The sequence below is a fragment of the Miniopterus natalensis genome, chromosome 13 (genome assembly GCF_054644295.1).
Source record: "Miniopterus natalensis isolate mMinNat1 chromosome 13, mMinNat1.hap1, whole genome shotgun sequence".
NCBI classification, from domain to species: domain Eukaryota; kingdom Metazoa; phylum Chordata; class Mammalia; order Chiroptera; family Miniopteridae; genus Miniopterus; species Miniopterus natalensis.
Window position 1 is genome coordinate 11543365 of NC_142093.1, and position 22185 is coordinate 11565549.

The 22185-nt window shown below is 49.0% G+C and overlaps 2 protein-coding genes and 1 non-coding gene across 3 annotated transcripts; all 3 read left to right on the plus strand.

Moving 5' to 3' along the window:
* The first annotated feature begins 204 nt into the window (after positions 1-204).
* DNAJC5G (DnaJ heat shock protein family (Hsp40) member C5 gamma) lies at positions 205-2002 on the plus strand. The gene is made up of 5 exons (XM_016210064.2): positions 205-317; positions 568-829; positions 1028-1172; positions 1667-1711; positions 1935-2002. Exons 1-5 carry the CDS (start codon positions 205-207, stop codon positions 2000-2002), a joined length of 633 nt encoding a protein of 210 aa, XP_016065550.2.
* Positions 2003-4228: 2226 nt separating this feature from the next.
* Positions 4229-21327, plus strand: TRIM54 (tripartite motif containing 54). Its single transcript, XM_087823905.1, has 8 exons — positions 4229-4396; positions 17022-17194; positions 17698-17869; positions 19282-19377; positions 20022-20255; positions 20520-20542; positions 20882-21006; positions 21122-21327. The coding sequence occupies exons 1-8, from the start codon at positions 4229-4231 to the stop codon at positions 21325-21327; spliced, it is 1197 nt and encodes a 398-aa protein (XP_087680031.1).
* On the plus strand, positions 11179-11256 carry TRNAI-GAU (transfer RNA isoleucine (anticodon GAU)). The gene has a single exon. It is a non-coding gene; the product is annotated as a tRNA-Ile (tRNA).
* Positions 21328-22185: the final 858 nt, after the last annotated feature.

The following is a 22185-nucleotide window of genomic DNA, read 5'->3' on the forward strand; positions in this document are numbered from 1 at the left end:
TGAATCTGAATGTCTTTTCCGGTCACCTACACTCTCCTGCTGGTGACAGATCGCACTCATTGTTGTCTTATACTTGTCCCTTTGTAGTCATTTACGCCCATCTAGCCCCTGAAGGCCACCAGTCTCCTGTCACCGGAAGTTCACTTCTCTGCAACCTCACCTGTGGAAGTTCTTACAAATGCATCTTGTCCTTTGATCCAGATCATGAGTCATGTGGAGGAAGCAGCCCGCCGGCTGTCCAAAACTGGGACAAGCCTCTACGCAGTGCTGGAGCTTAAGAAGGGCGCCTCGCCTGAGGAAGTCAAAAAGGCCTACAGGTTCAGACCTCAGCCCCTTATTAAACCCTGGAGTTTCCCCCCTTAAACCCATCGCTTTCTACCTTGCTCTTTGGCCCATTTTAAAAAACCCACCTTGGGGCTGGATGGAGCCACCATCCTCTTCACTGTGGCGTGGGAAGGGATTTGGACTTGGGCTGCTTGCCTCCGTTCTTTGTACCACATCTAATGCATTCCCTCTTCACTATCTAGAGACCTATCCCTGTCATTCGTCCTAACCCTCCCTCCCCAGCTACTCCCTATTCTCTCCCCTCCCCCCTTTTGGGTATTGCCTGGGTAGGAGACTGGCCTTGAAGTATCATCCAGACAAGAATCCAGGGGACCCTCAAGCAGCAGAAATATTCAAAGAGATCAACACAGCCCACTCTATATTGAGTGACCATAAGAAGCGGAAAATCTACGACCGGCATGGCTCACTGGGAATATATTTATATGATCACTTAGGCGAAGACGGCGTCAAATACTATTTTATAATGAATAGTTGTTGGTTCAAGGTACACAATTCTTCCTAGTCCCTTAAGAATAAGGAAGGAGGGGAGACCCTTCTCATCTAGTCACCTGACCCTCCTCTACTTGGATAGATGCTTTTGTTGTCTCATTTTCTGGGTGCTAGGAGGATAGAGGGAGGGGAGCTTGAGTGGATATATAGAAGAACTGCTGCACAGAGGCCACCATTCTTTCCTGCCTTTCAGACACTTGTCCTCCTGTGTGTTCTGCTGACCTGCTGCTGCTGTTGCTGCTGCTGCTGCTTTTGCTGTGGAACACTGAAGCCGCCACCTGAGGAGGTGGCAAGGAGAAAATACCAGCAGAACGTCCATACTCAGCCTCCGAGAGCAGGTGAGAACCATAGATGGGTTGAGGTAAGAGTGGGACTAGGAGAGAAAAAAACAGTGGGCATGAAACTGTGAACCCCTAAATGCGAGAGTCTCAAGTCGGTATTGGGGCAAAGTGAAGAAAGGGAAGGGGAGACCCTTGGTCTCTGAAGGGCTTATGCTACAAACTGGCAGCTCGAATGTAAGGTTGTTGGCCTCGGGACAGTTAAGCTAGGAGTGGGTGGGAGTTAAGGGAAGAAATGGGTGGGAGAGTGTGCCTAGAAAAGGTAATTTTGAAGACAAGTTAGGGGATGTAGTTCATTGCGTTTATTTGGAAGGAAGGTGAACTGAGATTATCCCCACTCCAACTAGTTAAACTTTCAAGGGTGAGTCGACTGGAGCCCACACAGTGCCACCTACTGATGTGAACGTGTAACTGCAGAGCAACGGTTTCCTCCCCAGTAGCCAGACAAATCATGACTAAATGTTTATATGTGTGTTTCTCAAATTCCATCGTAGGAAACAGAGAAAATTTTAGAAGCGGGGGAGATGATTCTAGTGACGGTGATGGTTAAAAGATGAAGAAGAGTGAAGTACGGAAACTGAAATGCAGCAATAATTAAAGGATAAGAAAAGAATATGCGCTAACTTCAGATGAGTCGTTAGTGGAGAGTTTAGACCCCATAGTATGGACTATAAGTGGTGATAGCCTTACCTGTAGGGGGTTTGCTTTACATTCTTGGTGCTCATTCCTTCTGGTTAATAAGACTCCAACTTCTGTCCTTAGGTGCTGACCCAAGGAAGGCGTCTCCTGCTACCCCGTACACTGGAAACATTGGAGAGGAGCAGGTGTAGCCATGTTCTGACATTGACCCTGATTTGCTCACAAGAATGTGAGAATCCCAACTCTAGAAGCATTGATGGCGTCCATCCCAGTGAGGATGCAGTCTCTGTCTTTGATGGTGTCACTGACCCTGGCGGTACAGGGTCACCTGACTACTCTTCTTTTTAGCTCCAGTCCCAATTTTAATCTGTTGGAGAGCAGACCTCTCATCCCTACCCCTAAGAGGCCTCAGGCAGTGGTGACAGACTTTTCCCAAGCATCCTTTTTCCTGTGCCTCCCTTGGGATTTGAGCCAATGTCAGCTGGGTAGGGCCCCTGAGTCACTTGTGATATCTCCACCAAGATCCTGAAAGCTGAGCAGAGTGGATCCTGTCCCAGAGCTGTGGCACCAGTTAACCCTCCTTTGTTGCAATTCTGTATACCAAGAACTCTTAGCATCAGACTCATTCTTAAGCCACTACACTTTTCTGGGGCTGGTCTCACCTTCTTCTGGTGCCCATACACTTGGCATTGCCAGCCTCATTCCATGCCACCATGAGTCAGCTTAGGAAAAGTATGAATGTATTTGAGGCTTAGGGGTAGTTGTCCCACCTTTGGGTTGTCCCTGGACTGCAGCCACCAGCACAGCCCCTGTTAGCCTGGCCCTGTGGGTTGCCTGAAGTTCACACATCAGTGCCCATTTGTCTCCATCCTTTCACCCACATCTGATGCAGGCTGGTCACCATATATTTTAAAATGAGGGCATGAAACACACGATAGGGAAAAGATTGTACTTTTACAGACCCTTTCCCCACTCGTGCCTCTGCACAGCCTGTTTGGTATCCTCTCCACATCATTTATTTCCTGTCCACCCTGGGTCAGAGTCTAGTAACTCCTCATACTTATCTCTCCTGACTGGGAGAGGGGCTAAAGAATGTCAATAAAAGAGCTTTTGTTCAGTGCCAGTGCATGTGTGGGGACCCCAACAGACAAATTGTGCCTGGAATGGAGGGAAAGACCTGTTGGAGAAAAAGATGGAGGGCTAGTGCTCACATCTGAGACCAGCCTGCGTTGGAGAGTCCAAGACGACTGTGGAGCTGGGACAGAGGCTTCCCGGAGCCTTGTGATTATGACTTTGCCAGTACTCTAAAATTTCCCTGGAGGCCAATTCCCCTGGTACTCAAAATAGGTCCCTGGCACTCAGGTCCTTTCTGCCCAACTCAGCTTCTCTCAATTTCCTAACAAATCTCAAGCGCTTGGAGTGGCTCCAGTGATGTGTTCATGGACCAGAATGTCACACTTTCTTGGGGGCAAGCTCATGAGGTCGTTCTAGGCCCTGGCACAACTGCCAGTTCTAGCCTCCCAGAGCTGCTTTTCCTAGGGTGATATAAAAAAGTTCTGGGCAAGAACAAAAGTGGACCAGAAGTGTTGGACCGGAGCCTCTCTCCAGTCTCTGGAGCCCCTGTTCTGAATCATGGGGTTCAGAGGAGGAGGGGCAGGGCCAGGCTAAGCCTTGGAGGCAAACAATTTCCCTGACTGCCTGCAGGTCTAGTAAGTTCTGCCCTCCCTCCCTGAGCCATGCACCATCCCTCTCAAACCGGCCAACTTAGACTGCATATCACTGCCCTGGAAGAAGGGCCCAAGCCAGAGCTCCGGGCTCAGGGGCTCACAGGAGCCTTTCTGGGTGAGAGCAAGTTCAAGCTCAGTACCTTTGCTGGCCCACCTTTCACCATAAGCACTGAAGCTCACCCCTGCTCTTGCTCAAGAGAGTCACCCATTCCTAAGTGAGTCAGGGTCACTCATTCGGTAACAGCTGTGGCTCGCCTTACAGGAGCTAAATTGGGAGATGGAATGTCACACAGATGCCCCTTGTTCCCCACCCCCACGTTAAAATTAATCTGCTCTCTGGGGAGTGAGGGACAAACAGTGCTGCCCGTAGAGTGAACAAGAGTCGTTTGGGGAACAAAAGGAGACATTTCCAGGGACAGAGTTGCTCAGGGAGTGAGGGTAGAGAAAGCTGCATGTGCCTGGCTGTAGTACAGAGCAAAGAAGAGAGAGACGAGAAGTGTCTGAAAACAGCTATCTAAGGGCGCTGCAAATTGTCAGGAAGGGACAGGAAAGATAGCAGAGCTATTTCAAGAGTGAGCAGCAAAAGGGAACAGAATAATCCACAGACTAAGTAAACGAGGAAGGGTCCAGAGGCAGTGAGGAAAGGCCAGAGCCACGGCCAAGGCCAGGGTCGGCACAATCACTGAGGGGATGAACTTCGCAGTGGGTTTCAAGCCGCTGCTAGGGGATGCACACAGCATGGACAACCTGGAGAAGCAGCTCATCTGCCCCATCTGCCTGGAGATGTTCTCCAAACCGGTGGTGATCCTGCCCTGCCAGCACAACCTGTGCCGAAAGTGTGCCAATGACGTCTTCCAGGTGGGCCGAGGCGGGGTCGGGGGGGGGGGGCAGGTGAAGCTGTGGGAACATGTGGGCAACTTCTCATCAGGGCTGAGTGAGCCCCCAGAAGGTGATGGGCAGAGTGCTCTATGAGACGGGTGGTGGCTGTCCTGGCTGAGGGGCAGAAGAAGAGCCGGGGCTCTAGGAGATCCTACAGTAAGCATGAGTCAGCAGCTGCTCTGCAGGCTGGCGAGCTCAGCCTGTGCGTGGACAGCAGCGGGCACGGTGGTATCTACAGAGGAAAGAAGCCCCCCGTAGAAAGCAGGAGAGAGGTGATCTTGGACCAGGCTGTGTAACAGTTTGTGCTAGACTCTGCATTCCACTTTGGAGTTTTAGATTTTGAGAACATTGTGGGAAATCTGGAGAGAATAGCATTGAGATGATGAACTATTACAACATAAACCCTGTGAGAAAGGTCCATAATGACAGTGAAACTATTGCAAAGCTCAGCGCATCCATCTTTGGGAGGCAGAATTAGTGGGCAGGAGACTGGGAATTCTCCCCAATTAAGAGTCACGCCTGTGCCCCACTTCAGACTAGTCATAAAGGGGTCTGCTGGTTAAAAAGAACAGAGGTCACTTAATCAGAAAGCAGAGAAGAAAATTTACTTCCCAGAAATGCAACCAGTTTAGGTTTGCATGTGGTCACAGGGCAAAGCAGACCTAGTCAAGTTCACAGATGCCATTTTAGCTGCTGGTTTCAAAAAGAAAAGCAGCACGTCCCAGGATGGTTTACAAATGGGCTTTCTTTCTTGCCCTGTGTCACTGGCGTAGGTTCCAGTCATCTACAAAACAGGACAAAGATCAGGGAGAGTGAGGGGAAAAGATACACGTACACACACACACACACACACACACACACACCTCTTACTAATGAAGTGAAAACTCTGAACAGACCAGAGCTGGCCAGCTTACTATGCCTGGCAGCGGTAAGCCCGCATGAACATACACTTCATCCGTATCAGAAATTATGAGGAACTGTGTTGAATACAGTGATTTTTAACTTAACCAGGAAAATGCTCCCTTTTATGTTTTTTGGGACAGCATGTTTGGGGGGCGGAGTAGTGGGCTCACCAAGTCAGGCCATCCCTCAGCTGTGCCCTGGGGCCCACCCTTTGTCTGTCATCTGCCATCTTCACTGAGTCTTTCCTGCTGTCTTCCCATTGAGCCCCTTCCCATCTCCCATTCCTCTGAGAGTCTACTTGGCTCCAGAGTATCTCAGAGCCAGTGACTTTCCCTCTCTGGGGTCTAGACCGACTGTTAGGCCTCCCTGCCCCGGGCATCAGTCGTGTACGAGAGGCCCTGCCTTGCCCACCATCTTGGGTGTTCCCTTGGTCTGAGTGACTCTCTGAACGTCGGTCAGGCTGAGATGCTTAGGATGGAATGGCAAAAAGATTTTGCCTTTCCTTCTCATGAATTTGGAGTGAAACATCCTTTCATTATAGCCTGAAATACGTGAAAGCAAAGAGAAGTTTTGAAAGTGAAGGTAATGTGTCTGTAAAAATAAATGGTCCGAATTTTATTTTATTGTTTTTTTTCTAATCCTTACCTGAGGATATTTTTCCATTGCTTTTCAGAGAGAGTGGAAGGTAGAGAGAGGGAGAGACATGGATGTGAGAGACATATCGATTGGTTGCATTCCACACACTGACCGGGGCTGGGGATCGAGCCTGCAAATAAGGCACATGCCCTTGGCCAGAATTGAACCTGGGACCCTTCAGTCCGTGGGCCGACACTCTAACCACTGAGCCAAACCAGCTAGTGCTAAGGGTCCAAATATTAAAGCACAGACATGTAGTATCATCAGGCAGAGGGACCCAGGAACAGGAGGCCAGAAGATGCTGAAGTGACGTCCCTTGTTCAAGGCAGTCGCCTGTATTCAGGCACACTTGCTTTGGCTCCTTGAAGCTCTGGAATACTGATCTGGGCCCCCAGAGACCTGGGAATGCTTTGGGCCAAACCCTGTGCAAAATATTTGGGAAATGATATGGTTCCCAGGGCTTTGGGGTGGCTCTGTGGGTCTTTTCAAGCGCAGAGCCCCCTGGGCCCTCCAAGCAGAGAAGAGCGAACAGCTTGTTTCCTCGCTGCTTTATTTGGGCCGGCCTGGTGGGAGGCTGACCCAGTTTTGCGGCTGCGCTTATGTATGTTCATCTCAGATCTCCCTCGGAAAGATGAGCATATTTAGTTTCTTCACACATTGCCTCCACATTTTGACAACTCCAGGCATAATCAGGTTGTCTGTTTTCTAAGTATAGGGACAAGAGTAGGACTTTTGGTTTCTCTGTCTTCAAGCCACTTAGGAAAAATGCCCTTAGAACATTGCCTAGAAAGTTAATGGAGCTTACAGGAGCAATACCAGTATATTATATATTATATTATTATATATTATATTATATTATTATATTTATATTAATCATATTTATTATATTGTTTTATACACACATGCACACACACATTTTTTCAAACATAGGAGTTTATATTATGAAATGTGAGTCTCCACCTCAGTGCTCAATTCCCTTCTCCAGATGGAGGTAGCTATTACCAAGTTTCGTGGATAGCCTTCCAGAACTGTGTGTATGTGTGTGTGTGTGTGTGTGTGTGTGCGTGCACATATATTTAAACTAGACTCATTGCCCCACACCTGCTTTTGTCCACTCACTCTTTCTGGGCAGCCGTTCCATGTCCACACATTCAGATTCATGCTTTCCTTTTTATTTATTTATTTATTTATTTATTTATTTATTTAAATATATCTTTATTGATTTCAGAGAGAGGAAAGGAGAGGGAGAAAGAGAGATAGAAACATCAATGATGAGAGAGTCATTGATCGACCCCGCAACCCGGGCCTGTGCCCTGACCGGGAATCGACCCCTGATCGCCTGGATCCCAGGTCGACGCTCAACCGCTGAGCCACACCCGGCCGGCCATGCTTTCCTTTTTAAATGCTCTGTGGTGCTCCATTGTCACGGCTGGCCACAGCCTATCTAATCAGTCCTCTAAAACATTTAGGTGTTGTCCAGGGTTTTGCTGTTCTAAAAACTGCTGTGATGGATAACAAATAGGAATTGTAGAGAACTGTGATTTTATAGCAGCAGGTAAACTAGGGAGCCAGGAAGCAAAATTTAAAAAATTAAAACATTTAATTGAAAATATGAGACAGTATTAATGGTTTGGGAGGAAATCACCCATAATCCTATCTTCCCAAGACAAGTATTTTCATGTTTGCCTATTACTTTCAAGCCCTTGTGAACATACATATTTTTACATAGTTTTCATCATGGTTTAGTTTTTATTAGAGCTGTAGTCTCTCTCTCACTCTCTCTCTCTGAAATGAAACATGAAATACCAAAGCACCCTGTTAGTCCCCTTTCATTTCTCTTTCCTCTCTCCCCACACTGTACCCACTCAGCTCCCAAGCATTTTGACTAGAAGAAAGCTGTTGGTGTGGGAATTTGGCACACATCTTCCCATGTGTTTCTGTATTTGTAGACTCTCTTCGCTCCTGAACTACTTTCAAGCAAGCCATCGTTTATTTTTATACTTGCCTCCACTTTACTGTGGCCACTCGTTTATGAGCTGCAACCTGTTGTAATTTAACAGACAACCAGAAGGCCTTGAAAGAAGATTGTTCAGGAACAGCTTTCCTGGGGGATGTCCATTTAGGGAGAGATTTACAGAGATGGGAATATCGAGAAAGAGGCCCCTTTCTCTAATAAAGGGCAGTCTGGGAAAGGGGTGACCTCTGTGTTGTGTCACTCGCCCTGAATTCCAGTTCTTTATCGGTTAATTGTTAAGACCTGCTATTATCAAGTACAGGCCTGCAGCGAAAATCCTACACAGCCTGCTCCTCGAGCACTTCCACCTGCTACTGAGGGCCCCGGCCAGTCCTGGGCAGGTCTCCTTTGTGAGAAATGGATTTACTGAAATTCTGTGAATTGCATTAACTTTGAAGCAGAATTAAAGACCTTACTGACTTTAGGAAAGAAACTCGATTTGTGGGGAACAAAAACCTAGAGTGAGACTTAGCATTCCTGGGATCTCCTCAAGCCAGTTTCTTCCTTAATTTGCCATGTGATGTAAACCAGGCGATTCCACCCCTTTGAGCCTCTTTACTATATATATATATATATAAGAGAGAGATAAGAAGGAGAATTTAAACTGATCTTTAACATCCTTGTAATTCTGACAATTTTATTTTACAAGGTCAGGTATTATGGATTCCCATTTTTAAAGGGCTTCCCATCCCGCTGCCAGCGCCCTACCTGGACTCCAGCTTCTGTCTATCAGTCTTCCTTCCAGCCAGCCTCCCTTCACAAGCCCCTTGTGCCAGGCTCTTTGCTAGGTTGTCAGTCAGAGCTCATTCTCCACTCAGAGTCACCCTCCTACCCCCAACTCAGCTTTTGCCAACACCCAGATTCTTCTAAGTTTCTTCAACTTTTCTCCAAATGTCTGGTCTTCTTCCCATCCCCCCCCAACACCTCCAACACCCACCCACCCCCACCCTGCACCCTGGGCCAGTATCCCAAATCAGCATCGCTCTGGATAACCAGGGAAGAGGGAAAACATTCTGATTTGTTAGCGTAACTACATTCACGGATCATCTTTCTAGAAGGAACATTTCTATTAGATGCTACAAAATGTTACAAAGGAAATAGAAGGCAGCATAGAGTCTAAAAGAGTGACAACGCAAAAGCCTTGAACATAGACTAGACATAAAACAAATTCCATTTATTTTATTCCATTGTATCCTTCACAGTGAAGAAAGAACAGTTCTTTTGTGTCATGTGGCTCTGTGTGGTCATATATTTTTAAGGTCTAGAGCAGTGCTTTATAATTGCATGCATATTCCATCTGAGTTAGGGAGCATGGGTGTTATTGCCGTTTTATGGGGAGAACACAGGAAACAGGTTACAGCCACACAAACAAAGGAACCAAGCAGGGACATACATCTAGGCGTTCTGTTTCCTGGAGTGATGGAATGTCCTCTGCACATCACGTCATTGGCACAGGAGATTTTCCTCTGTGGGGCTGGCTCTCTTGTTTACACAGTCTTACAGTGTAAGATACAAGGAGAGAACAAAGACATTTATGTGAACAACAGAACCCACCAATTATTTCTTAACCTTGAAATAGAAAGATAATAAGAAGCAAAACATAGGGTTTTGCTAACTGGGTATTGGCTGAGAGCTCTTTAGCCCCACGAGAGACAACTAGTCGTGGAGATGTAGTAAGGAGACTGCCATGTACCCTCACAGTGTAAAACGCCTATTGGTGATGAGGCCATCTGGGGACTTACAATCAGGGAAGGAAGTGATCTCTTTTTGTGCCATGACCCCTTTGTCAGTTTGTGAAGCCCATGGACCCTTTCTAAGGACAATGTGTGTGTGGTTTTAAAAAAATAATAGTGTCTTTTAAATGCACAAAATATAATATATATGATTATAAAGAAACCCAATTGTGTTAGAACACAGCATGCATTCTCAATGGGGGTGGTATTGCTCCAAGTACACCTGTGGTATTAAAAATTTTTTATTGTGATCTTTTTTTTTTTTAATTTTTAAAAATGTTTCCATTGTTTTGTGTGTTTTTTTAGAGAGAGGGGAAGGGACAGAAAGAGCGACAGAAACATCCTTCAGCTGCCTCTTGCACGCCCCCTCCTGGGGGTCAAGCCCCACACCCCCGGCATGTGCCCTGACCAGGAATTGAACTGGTTGACTCCTGGTGCAGGGGAGGACACTCGACAAACCAAGCCACACTGGCCAGGCTATTGTGATTTTCTTTTTAAATTTTCATTTATTTTTTTGTTTTCGTGTAAGACCCCACCCCCAGGTTTAGCAAGGTACAAGTTGACAAAAATTATATATATTTAAGGTGTACAATGTGATAATTTGATATATGTTTCCACTGTGAAATGATTACCACAGTCAAGCTAGTTAACCCATCCATCACCTCACATAGTTACCATTTGTGTGTGTGTGTGTGTGTGTGTGTGTGGTCCCTTAGCAGGTGCCAGGTATACAATACAGTCTTATGAACTATAGTCACTATCTGTACATCAGACCCCCAGAACTTATTCATCTTATAACTGGAAGTTTTACCTTTTGACCAATATCTTCCTATTTCCCCACCCTTACCCCCTGGCAATCACCTTTCTACTTTCTGTTTCTATAAGTTTTTGACTTTTTTAGATTTGTGGTATTAAAACTTAATGGGGAGGGATTAGCAACTAGGGAAAAAATTGTCTAAAAAGGCTCCTGGAAGGGACAGTAAAGAAACCCACTTTCTAGCTTCCCCCATGACTCCCCTGCCTGTTTGTAACCTAACCTCCTATAGTCTCTGGTCTCCTGAAACTCTTTCATAACTGCCATCTCCTCTTACCTGTCTACCCAATCTTCAAGTGGTATCTTCTTCAACATTCCCTCCCTTGAATGAATAGTTCTTTACTAAGTAGTGTTTTCTCTTGTTGGCTCTTATGGCACTCAAGCACCCCCTTTTCTTTCATGTCAAGACTGGTCATTGCCTTTTTTAAAAAGTTAAGTTTGTTTTTTTCCCCAAACCCAAAGTGCTTGCACAAAATTTGGAAATTATAAAAATTAAAATTAAAGAAGGAAGGAATTACCCACAATTTAATTCTATTACTTACAAATTATTGCCAAATTATTTAACTTTTATTTCAGGAATTTTATACAGTAATTCATGGTCTACACAGAGAAATTTGGGGACTGTAGATGAATACATAGACATTTTAAAAATCACCTGTAAGCCCTGGCCAGGTAGCTCAGTTGGTTAGAGCATTGCTCTGATGCACCAATGTTTTGGGTTCGATCCCCAGTCAGGGCACATGCAAGAAGCAGCCAATGATGCATAAATAAGGGGAACAACAAAATCAGTATTTCCCTCTCTCTCTCTCTCTAAAACAAATAAACAAACAAAATTTTAAATCACTTGTAAATCTCATAGCACATTTCCAAGTTGGGATGCTACTGTCTACACAGATTTATATCCTGCTTTTTTCATCTAAAATCGTGACACGAGTACCCAGCTGGTGTGGCTCAGCGGTTGAGCGTAGACCTAAAATCCAGGACACTGAGGTTCGATTCCCAGTCAGGGCACATGCCCGGGTTGCGGGCTCGATCCCTGGCAGGGGGCGTGCGGGAGGCAGCGGATCAATGACTCTCCCATCATTGATGTTTCTATCTCTCTCCCTCTCTCTTCCTCTCTCTGAAATCAATAAAGACATATTTTTAAAAAATAAAATCATGACATGACTATCTCCCCATGTTATTAAGAACTTCATTAAAAATGGAACATAATTCCATTAATAACTCACTTCATCTTTCCTCTACTGTGAAATAACCAACATGTTTATTCTTAAAAAGCAATTTTATTTTTTATTATGATTACAAAAATAATACAGATGTATTATATAAAATTCAAACCTCATGGATAATACAAACCGTAAAATGTATAAATCCATCTAAACACACCAGGGCTATTTCAGAGGTGGGATTTTAAGAACTGCTTACATCATACAGGAAGAGGACCCTCAGTGACAGCCAGGGGGAGGCACGAATGATTGAGACACTGGGTCACAGTCAAAGTTAAACAGAGGAGGTGGTACCTACACGGTGTGACAGGAGAAGGTTGTTATAAAAACCACCAACTCCCTTCTCCCATCTCCCAGGCAAAAACACACAGGGCATGCTATCTGATATTCTTACCATAATTCTATCAATTAAGGCTCACTGCTCAGAGAACATCAGCTCTGGAAAGGACCCAGTGCTAAGTACAAATCCCTTTTTTTCCATCTGGGGAAACTGGAGCCTGTGAGGAATGACTTTCCCAAGGTCATCTGTGGCAAATCGCACACTAGAGCTTCAGGTCTGTGCTACTTTCCCTGTATCACGCGGCCCCAAATGCCCTCTGTTAAAATACAGAGATGCTACCGGAAGGGGGACCCCTGTATCCACATGTCCGGTACAGGTGACTCTCAAAGCTTGGGACCCAAGACAGACAAGTTTTGATGAGGAGAGAGTCAGGAAAGGGCAAGCGCAAACTTCCCAAACTTCCTTCTCCTTTCACCTTCCTGATTTTTGCCGTAGCTGTGTAGCACCTGTACTACGTCTTTAATATTTCTCTTTAAAATGACTCAATATTAAAACTTAAATATTTATCTTCATTCTAAATTACAAAATCCATGAAAAAGCACCAGTCTTATAGGCTGGTTGTTTTTTTCTAATGTGCGTTAAAATAAAGACATAAAAAATGTAAATGTCCGTCCTCACACCACCTAAAATCTTCATGCTTGTCACCAGCATGTATATGGTATTTTGGGGACACTGGGTTAGTGCACGGTAGCACCGTGAGGGCCTCTAAGCAACATGAGTGCGCCATGAGCTAGAGGGCCCTGGGAAATCCAAAAGATAAACTTTACTATTTTCTTAGTAGTCAAGTTTAGTCCTAGTACCAAGGGGGCGCGCGCGCACACACACACACACACACACGCACACACGCACACACACACGCACACGCACACACGCACACACACGCACACACACACGCACACACACACGCACACACACGCACACACACGCACGCACACACACAGGCCAGAGATGGGGCGAGGAGATGAGCGGGGCAACACTGCTGACGCAGTCAAGGAAAGGAAGGGATGCCCTGCAGGTTAAGAGGAAAGCCACCAGCCAGAGCTGCAAAACGGCAGGAGGACCTGAGCTTCGGACAAGGGGACGCACTGCGGGGCGAGGCGTGGCTGGCGAGGCTGGGCTCAGCTGCGACGCCTGCCCCACGGGCAGCACAGCCCTGAGCCAGGCTAGGAAGACGGCGGGGGCACAAGCCGCCCACCTCCGGCCCGGTGCTCCCCAGCTCCCAGCACCGGTGCCCTTCGAACAAAGGGTTTCGGGCAGGCTGCCTGGGCGCCGATTGCTGCTCGGGGCCCCGGGCGCCGAGCCGGCAGTGCCTGGCCCACGGACGAGCTGCTGAAGGCATTTCTTCGGCGGCGGGGAGGCTGGTGAAGGGGCCGCGTGCTTTCCGAGCCCACCTCGGGCCAATCCCGCAGCCAGTCCCGCTGAGGGGGTCTGAAGTAGGACCCTTGGCCAAGCATCCCGACAAGTCCTGATTACTTTTTTTAAACATTGTGCTAAAGTACACGATATAAATTTACCATCGTAACCATTTTTAAGTGCATAGGTCAGTGGCATTAAGAATATTCACATTAGTCACAACCGTCACCATCCATCTCCAGCTTTTTCCTTTTCCCAAACTGAAACTCTGTGCCCATTAAACACGAACTCTCCATTTCCCCACCCCAGCCCCTGGCACCCAGCATTCTGCTTTTTATCTCCATGAATCTGACCCTCCCAGGCACCTCATATAAGAGGGATCACACAATATTTGTCCTTCTGTGTCAGACTTATTTCACTTAGCATACATGTCTTCAAGGTTGATCCATACTGGAGCGTGCAGTCTTGATTACGTTTGTCTCTGTTATTTTCTACCATCTATGTGACTTGGATCAGTATCATAGATTCTACTTCCTTTTGTGTCAAATGTGCATTTTGTTTCTACGTTGATAGTATATTTTACTTAATTCTGCCAGCTCACTTTTCTTCTCCAGCTCTGATCACTTATATCTCTTCTTTAATCAAACAGACTGTTTTCTTTATTTCCTTAAAAATGTTATATTGAATTGTACTATTTCTCGGAACCATTCTTCCAGAGTGTATTCCTCATCTGTCCTTTGCTTGTCCCGCTTTCTTTCTCCTGTTCCTTTTGTGTTACCTTGGCGAGCATCTCCGGTTAGATCCCTTCTGCTTATTACTCCTCTTTAAATAGGGCTTGTTTCATCTGGTGCTAAAAGTGAATTCTTTACTTCACCTTCCACTTACCTAGGCTTTCGCCCACTGTTCCCTTAAATGTAAACTGGCTAGTTAGGTGTTATCACTGGTGTGCAATCTCTGTTTAGTCCTCTGGCTTTGGTGAGTAGTGGGGTCTGGCCAGGATTAGTAGGCAGCTGGGTGCCTCAGTCTGTTTATGCTGCATCAAAATACTTTTGCCCCAGAATCTGATGAATGAGCCTCCCTGGGGCATGTGCAGAGCCATTGGAGAAGGTCTCCCTGAGACTGAGCCATCTCCTCTCCTCTTCTCAGACAAGCAGGTCATTCTGGCTGTAGGCGAGGCCCTCACCGTGCTCCATAGCACAAGAGGTTTTGATTTGATGGGTCACCTTTTGTTTGTCTCTGCTCAGATAACTTCAATCGGCAGCTGAATTCTAGGCGGCTGTTTCTGTCCTTGGGTGAAAGGTTGATGTTTGGCCTTTCATGACCTTTACTAAAACCTGTTTTACCTGAAACTCATAGAGAGACGAGTGTTGGAACTGATAATGTACTATATTTGTGTTGATTACTAGGATGGACTCTGGAGCCAGAGTGCTGAGTTCAAATATTGGCTCTGCCACCTATTAGCCGATGGCCATGTGCAATTAATTTGTCTGGGCTGCAGTTTCCTATCTTTGAAATGGGGCTAATAGTGGTACCTACTTCATAGGGTTGATATGAGAATTAATTAAATGAGTTCATACAAACCAAAGGACATAGAGCAAAGCCTGGCCTAAAGTAAGTGCTCAATAGATGTTGGCCACTATCATTATATTTCTTGTAGTCTAAGTTAGGGGGCAAATGTTCATCTCCTCCATCTGAACAAGAGATTCCTGAGGATTAAATTCAGTTATGCCTGGAAGGCCCATAACACAGTGCTCGATACATAATAGGCCCTCAAAACATGTACTGAATGTTAAATAATGAGGATAGAGGAAGGGTGTAGTGAGGGAGGGAGGTGGAGGAGAGAGGGTACCCATGAGTTTGTCTTTGCTCTGGGCCAGCGCTTTAGAATATGGCTTTTTTTTTCTTTTCTTTTTTTTTACCATTCAGACATTTACTGAACATCTTTTATAGGCTTCCCACCAGCTAATCAAAGTGTTGATGTAAGAAACATCAAAACCTGTAGATAATTTTTATGAGTTTATTTGAGCCAGACTGACGACATATGCCAAGGATCAAGATCTCAAGTGCTCTTCACTTAATGCCATCGATAGGCTCTGCCACTTTAAATGAAATGACGTGTACTGAAACCAGTTTTACCACAGGCTCATTGACATGAGCAAGGGTTAAGTTCCTGTGACATTTCATCAACGTTATTTATTCAAGAACCTGTACACATCCTAGAAATGACACAAAACACCTCTCTCTACACCCCACTGGCCAGAACACAGCCCCTTGGCCACACCCAGCCAGACGGAGGCTTGGGCACGTGTTCTTTATTGCACGCGTCCTGCTAAAATCTCAGGGGCTCTATTATTTAAGAAGAAGCGGAGGTAAGTCTTGAAGAACAACAAGCAGTGTCTTCCAGTCTTTCATCTCTGCTGTAATCCACAAATCGACTCTTCTCTCCTCTGCAGACTAGCCTTCTCTGTCCATAGTTTCTGACCCCTCACACTTTCTACTGCTTGTACAAGACTTTGGGGGGCCACACCGTCAACTCTTAGCCCAGCACCACAGGTGATTTCAGTTCCACAGCTGCACGTGGTCTAGCCAGCTCAGGTTCTATGCCTCAATTCCAAGTTCCTAGAGAGAAAGTTTGATTTGTCCTGCTTGGGTCAGGCGACCACCTCCTCAACTCTGAGCCAATTGTCAGTGGCCTGCTTGGGTCAGGCGACCACCTCCTCAACTCTGAGCCAGTTGTCAGTGGCCTGGGGCACAGCAGTCCACTGTAGGACGGGATGGGACAAGCTCTCTAAGAGGTATGAATGGAGGAAGTGATGGGCATCTCTGAGAAGTCCTCCGTCTGAGCTTACTCCTGTCATGATACCCAGCCTTCTGAGCGTAGTTGTCAGTTTGCTTGTCCTTAGGACAGGAATGCATTTGCGCATATCTCATCCTCAGAGCCTAGGAATTACCTGGCACACTCAATATTTGTTGTAGAATGAATAATCCAATCTAGTCCTTAATTTTACAGAGATCGATTGCTTGCCCCAGTGTACGCAGAACAGTGTCAGGGGCAGCAAATGAACCCAGGACTCCCGATTCCCAGTCCCTGGAGGGATTTCCCAGGATTACCCAGCACAATGTGGCTTGTTTGCCCCGTTGTTCAGCACTTGTCTCTGCTTGAGCCCCCGCCCAGGGCTGCACAGCATCGCCCCCAGATGCGGCCCAGGAGAGCTCCAGGCCGGAGGACACTGACTGCATCACTTAGAGTCCGTTTCCTACCTGAGCCTTCCTGCCCAGGTCAATGTCACCTCACAACTCCAAGCTGGGCCCCTTTGGGGAGATCCCATTCTGACTAGGCCTTGACCGAAGCTAGGCTCGGGGTGCAGGGACACTCAAGGAGGTGGGATGAACAACAAACTAAAGTGGGAAACAAGATCTCCATGCCCCCCCCCCCCCCAAACTGCTGAGGACGCCCAGCCACGGAAAGGAGCCGAAGCCGCTCTCTCCACCGTTCTCCTGCTCCCCGGCCCCCATTACTTCCCCCTGCCCCCAGTCCCCTCAGGCCTCACGGTGCCTGTTCGCTCACACTACCTGTCCCCACAGGCCTCGAACCCTCTGTGGCAATCCCGGGGCTCCACCACTGTGTCTTCCGGAGGCCGGTTCCGCTGCCCGTCCTGCAGGCACGAGGTTGTCCTGGACCGACACGGCGTCTACGGCCTGCAGCGCAACCTGCTGGTGGAGAACATTATTGACATTTACAAGCAGGAGTCTTCACGGTGAGCTGTGGGGGCCGCTCTCTAAAGGGCAGGGCGGGGGCCACAGCCCGGGAGCCCATCAGGGCTAAGGGGCCAGGCACCAGATCAACCTGCCCCTTCAGTTTAGAGATGAGAGGGGCGGGACCTGCCCCAGGTCAGTCCGCTCAGGTGGTCTCTGGTTCCTGATCACCGCTTCATCTTCACTCTCTCCAGCTGGGGAGGCTGGCCATCCACCAGCAAGGCCCTTGCCACCCCTCCGTTACTTCCTGCCCTGTGGGACTTCTCTGCCTCCTGGGACAGAGGCTATTCTTGGATCTAAGCCCCTGTCTGTCCCCCAGATGAAGAGCACTGTGGAAGTCGCTCGCCTACCAGCCACAGCACCAGCTGCAGGGGCACAGAAGGGGGTGGTGGTTGGTGGAGACGGAAGAGAGGTGCTCATGGGGCCCCACGCTCTCAGGCCTCATCTGCCCGGCTCCCTGGTGGCTGGCCCCTGACCCTCCTGCCGCCCTGCCCACTCCCCTCAGGCCGCTGCACTCCAAGGCCGAGCAGCACCTCATGTGTGAGGAGCATGAGGAGGAGAAGATCAATATCTACTGCCTGAGCTGTGAAGTGCCCACCTGCTCTCTCTGCAAAGTCTTTGGTGCCCACAAGGACTGCGAGGTGGCCCCGCTGCCCACCATTTACAAGCGCCAGAAGGTACCAGCCGCAGAGGGAGCAGGCCTGTGGGGGTGGGGGCACAAGACAGGTCTTGGACTTCAGCCTCTTACTCCACTCTGTTTTAAGGGCTAGAGATCAGGGCTAAGGTCCCAGTCCTATGGGTGACCTGAGGTAAGTCACTTGACCTCTCTGGCCCTCACTTTTCTCACTTGTAAACTGGGGATGAAAACACCTTCTTCTGAGAGCTATTTCAGGATAAAATAAGATAATGGGTGCAGGCAGAGACTTCAGCATGGTGGACTAGATGCTCTCAAGGCCCTCTCACCATCACACAACTGGATTCTACATGAAACATAATTTTAAATTATATTGGTAGGCATGTAGGAAGAAAAGGAAATCTCCAAGTAGAGGTAGGGGTGGAGAGAGGAAGGCCGAGTGAACTGAGAACGAAACCCTGAATGGTGAGCACAGAAAAGTCAGGATTTCCCAGAGGGCAAATGCTGGCAGTGCCCCCTGGAAAGATGAGACAATGCTTCCAAACCACTAAAAGTTGGGAGACCTGCAATGAAGACCCCCAAGAATTCCAGGCTACATCGGAATCCAAGGAACTGAAGTGGTCAGTTTTGACACCTGACTTTTGGCAAAAGCAAATGCAAACTCTGTCTGTAGGTAAAAAAACGACAGCCTCAGTTTAAGCCTTTGGGCTTTTGTTAGGTTAAGAACAGCAAAGATGCTCACAATTGAAGATACACAAAGAAATATACCCATGACTAAAGTCAGCAGAAACAAAATTTATAGATTTAGACCTCTGAGAAATTCAGATATTGGAATTATTAAAGAATAGAAAGTCACTGTGTATAAACTGCTCTGAAAAAGATGGAGTTAAAAAAACAAGCAACACTAGACTATCAAAAGTGCAAATTTGACAAAGACCCATATAGGGCTTTTAGAAATGAAAATACAATTGTTGAAATAAAACATTCAAAGGATGGATTGAATATGAGATTTCTCTGAAGAGAGAATTAGCAAACAGGAAGAGCAGACTGAAAAAAAAAAAATAGCCTAGAATCTGCGCTGGGAATGAGAAGGTCTAACATATATGTAATCGGAATCAGACAATGAGAAAATAAAGAGAATGAAGAGGAGGCAATGTTATCCTAATAGACAATCATGAAGAATTTTTCAGAATTGATGGAAGGCATGAATCTACAGATAAAGCATCTAACCCAGTGCCAGGCACTTGGTGGGTATTTGGTGAATGTCCATACAATGTACTTCCATATTTCTTGGATAGTTCCTCACCCTCTAGATCTCTGGAATACCTGCCCTGAAGATGCCCTGATGGTGGGATGGAGGGGGCAGTTCTCTTCTAGGCAGCCCTGGCTGCAGTGGGAGGGTTGCATTCTAGACCAGGTCCTCCAGCCCTAAATGCTGGCCTGTGTGTGTGGCAGAGTGAGCTCAGTGATGGCATCGCGATGCTGGTGGCGGGCAATGACCGTGTGCAAGCCGTGATCACACAGATGGAGGAGGTGTGCCAGACCATCGAGGTGAGCCTGGGATGGGAGGGAAAGAATCCTTCTGGGCTCCTCCGGATGAGTCACAAGTAGTGGGAGGAGCTTAGCCCGGCTGCTAGATTAGAATCTCAGCTCTGCCCCTCACTAGCTCTGTGACTTTGGTGCAGTTATTTAACTTCTCTGTGCTTTGGTTTTGTTTAACTACATAAAATAGTAATAATGAGAATGATATGGCACCTACCTCATTGGATCTTTTTGAGAACTAAATGTGATAATTTAGTTCTAAATAAACAAGTAAAAACCAGAGACATAGCATTCAGGCTACTTTAAAGTGTGTTATTTGCTGAGTAGAACCTGAAAATTCTCATCACATAAAAAAATTAACTATGTATGGTGACATATATTAATTAGACATATTGTGGTGATTATTTCACCATATAGACAAATATTAAATCATTACATTGTACACCTGAAACATATGATGTTATATGTCAATTACATCTCAAAAAATATCGTGTTCTGGCTCTGCCACTAATTTGTGGTGTAAATGACAGGTCACTTTTCTTCTTGGCTCTCCGTGCCTTTTTTTTTTTTTTTTTTTTTTGCGCTAAATGGGAAATGAGACAAGTAGCCGGGTGCTTTCCCAGCTTTGAGGTCCCATCATTACCCCCCATCAGGACAACAGCCGGAGGCAGAAGCAGTTGCTAAACCAGAGGTTCGAGACGCTGTGCGCGGTGCTGGAGGAGCGGAAGGGCGAGCTGCTGGAGGCCCTGGCCCGGGAGCAGGAGCAGAAGCTGCAGCGCGTCAGGGGCCTCATCCGCCAGTACGGGGACCACCTGGAGGCCTCCTCCAAGCTCGTGGAGTCGGCCATCCAGTCCATGGAGGAACCGCAGATGGCGCTCTACCTGCAGGTGGGCCCTGGGGGTGGGTGGCAGGCTGCACAGCGGCCAGAGTGGGGGCCTTGGCACCTAGACACCTGGGTTCAAGGCTGATCTCTGGCACCTGCTTGCCCCAAGGCCTTGGGCAAATCACCCCTCTGAGTCTGTTTTCTCCTTAAGAATTGGGATAGGCCTCTCCCCCACCTACCTACCCCTCAGGACTGTGGTGGGCATCAGAAATGAACATGGCCAGAGGGTGGCACAGTGCTCACGCTCACCTTCCTTTCCTCCCTACAGCAGGCCAAGGAGCTGATCAATAAGTGAGTAGGCGGGGCCGGGAGGGAAAGGAGCGAGCTGTGCGGGGCTTCACCGCCGCGGGAGGGGGAGGGGGAGGGGGAGGCGGAGGGGGAGGGGAGAGGGGCGGGGAGGGGCGGGGAGGGGCGGGGAGGGGGGAGCGGCGGGGAGGGGCGGGGAGGGGGGAGCGGCGGGGAGGGGCGGGGAGGGGGGAGCGGCGGGGAGGGGCGGGGAGGGGGGAGCGGCGGGGAGGGGCGGGGAGGGGGGAGCGGCGGGGAGGGGCGGGGAGCGGCGGGGAGGCGGGGAGCGGCGGGGAGGGGGGAGCGGCGGGGAGGGGCATTTGCCGACAAGCCGCCGCGCCGCAGGGTCGGGACGATGTCGAAGGTGGAGCTGGCCGGCCGGCCGGAGCCCGGCTATGAAAGCATGGAGCAGTTCTCCGTGAGAGTGGAGCACGTGGCCGACATGCTGAGGACCATCGACTTCCAGCCGGGTGAGGGGGCCGGGAGGCCGCGGGGGCGGGGCCTCCGGGGCCTCGGGGCGGCGGGTGGGGCCCGAGGGCCAGAGACGCGGGGTCGCCCGCTCACCGGGGTCTCCCCCTGGCCCAGGCGCCTCCGGGGAGGAGGAGGAGGAGGAGGCGGCGTTGGACGTAGACGAGGGCGGCGCGGGGCCCGAGGAGGAGCGGCCGGAAGGTGAGAGCGGGGCCGGGAGCCGCCCCTCCCCCCGCCGCTGCCCCGCGGGGCCGCCCGACGTTCCCTCGGAGCCCCTCCTCCTTCTAAGCGCCTCCAACCCCCATCAAGGGGGAGCCCCCTAGCGCAGTGCAAAGGGACACGTCCTTCTATTTTCTTTTTTTTTAAATTTGTCCTATTTTATTTTATTATTTTATTTCCATCACGGTTTACGCCCCACACCCTCTTCCCCTCCCCTCGCCCCCACACTTCCTCCCCCCGGCTGCTCCTGGGCGCCCTCGGAGGCCGGGCGGGCGGGAAGGCAGCGGAGGCGCCCACGTGGCTGCGGCGGCGGGTGAGCTGGGGCTCGGAGTTGCCTGGTCCTTTGGAGCCCCCGCCCACCAAACTTTCTTTCCTGGGGACAGGCCTGCACTGACCCTCCCCTGTGGGGGACCCTGCGCTCCGGGCTCCTGGCGCTCGGGTCGCGGAGGATCTGCTGGGAGACGGCCGCGCCCGCAGCTCGGCGCCCCGCCCCCGGGAAGCTCAATAAAGGGCTAACGCACCCCGCCCGCAGCTCCCCTCACTGCTCGCTCAGCTCGGCTTCGACGCGCCCATCACCATCCCTCCCTTCTCCGCATCTGGGACCAGTTGGGGGGCGGAAGTGAGGTGAACCCCTACTGGGCATCTCGTGGATGACGGGCCGGGATGCCCGAGCTCAGTGCCAAGGACACAGTAGGGGGTGATGTGGAGGGATCAGGACTGGAGTTCGTGGGGGACTTGGGGATATTGAGGACACAGGATCCTGGCTGAAAGCCGTTCTCCTAGTTCCCTCCCGCCAGCCCGAGAGGCCCCACTTTCCTGTGGGTTCCCACCCTGCTGTGGAAGGTTTCTGCGCCCCCACGACAGAGGCAAAAGGCTCTTCAGCACTTTTATTAAAAACTAGTAACGCAGAGAGTGTTCAAGGCGTCCCCGGGCGGCTCCAGCCCCGCGGGCCTGGGCCAGTT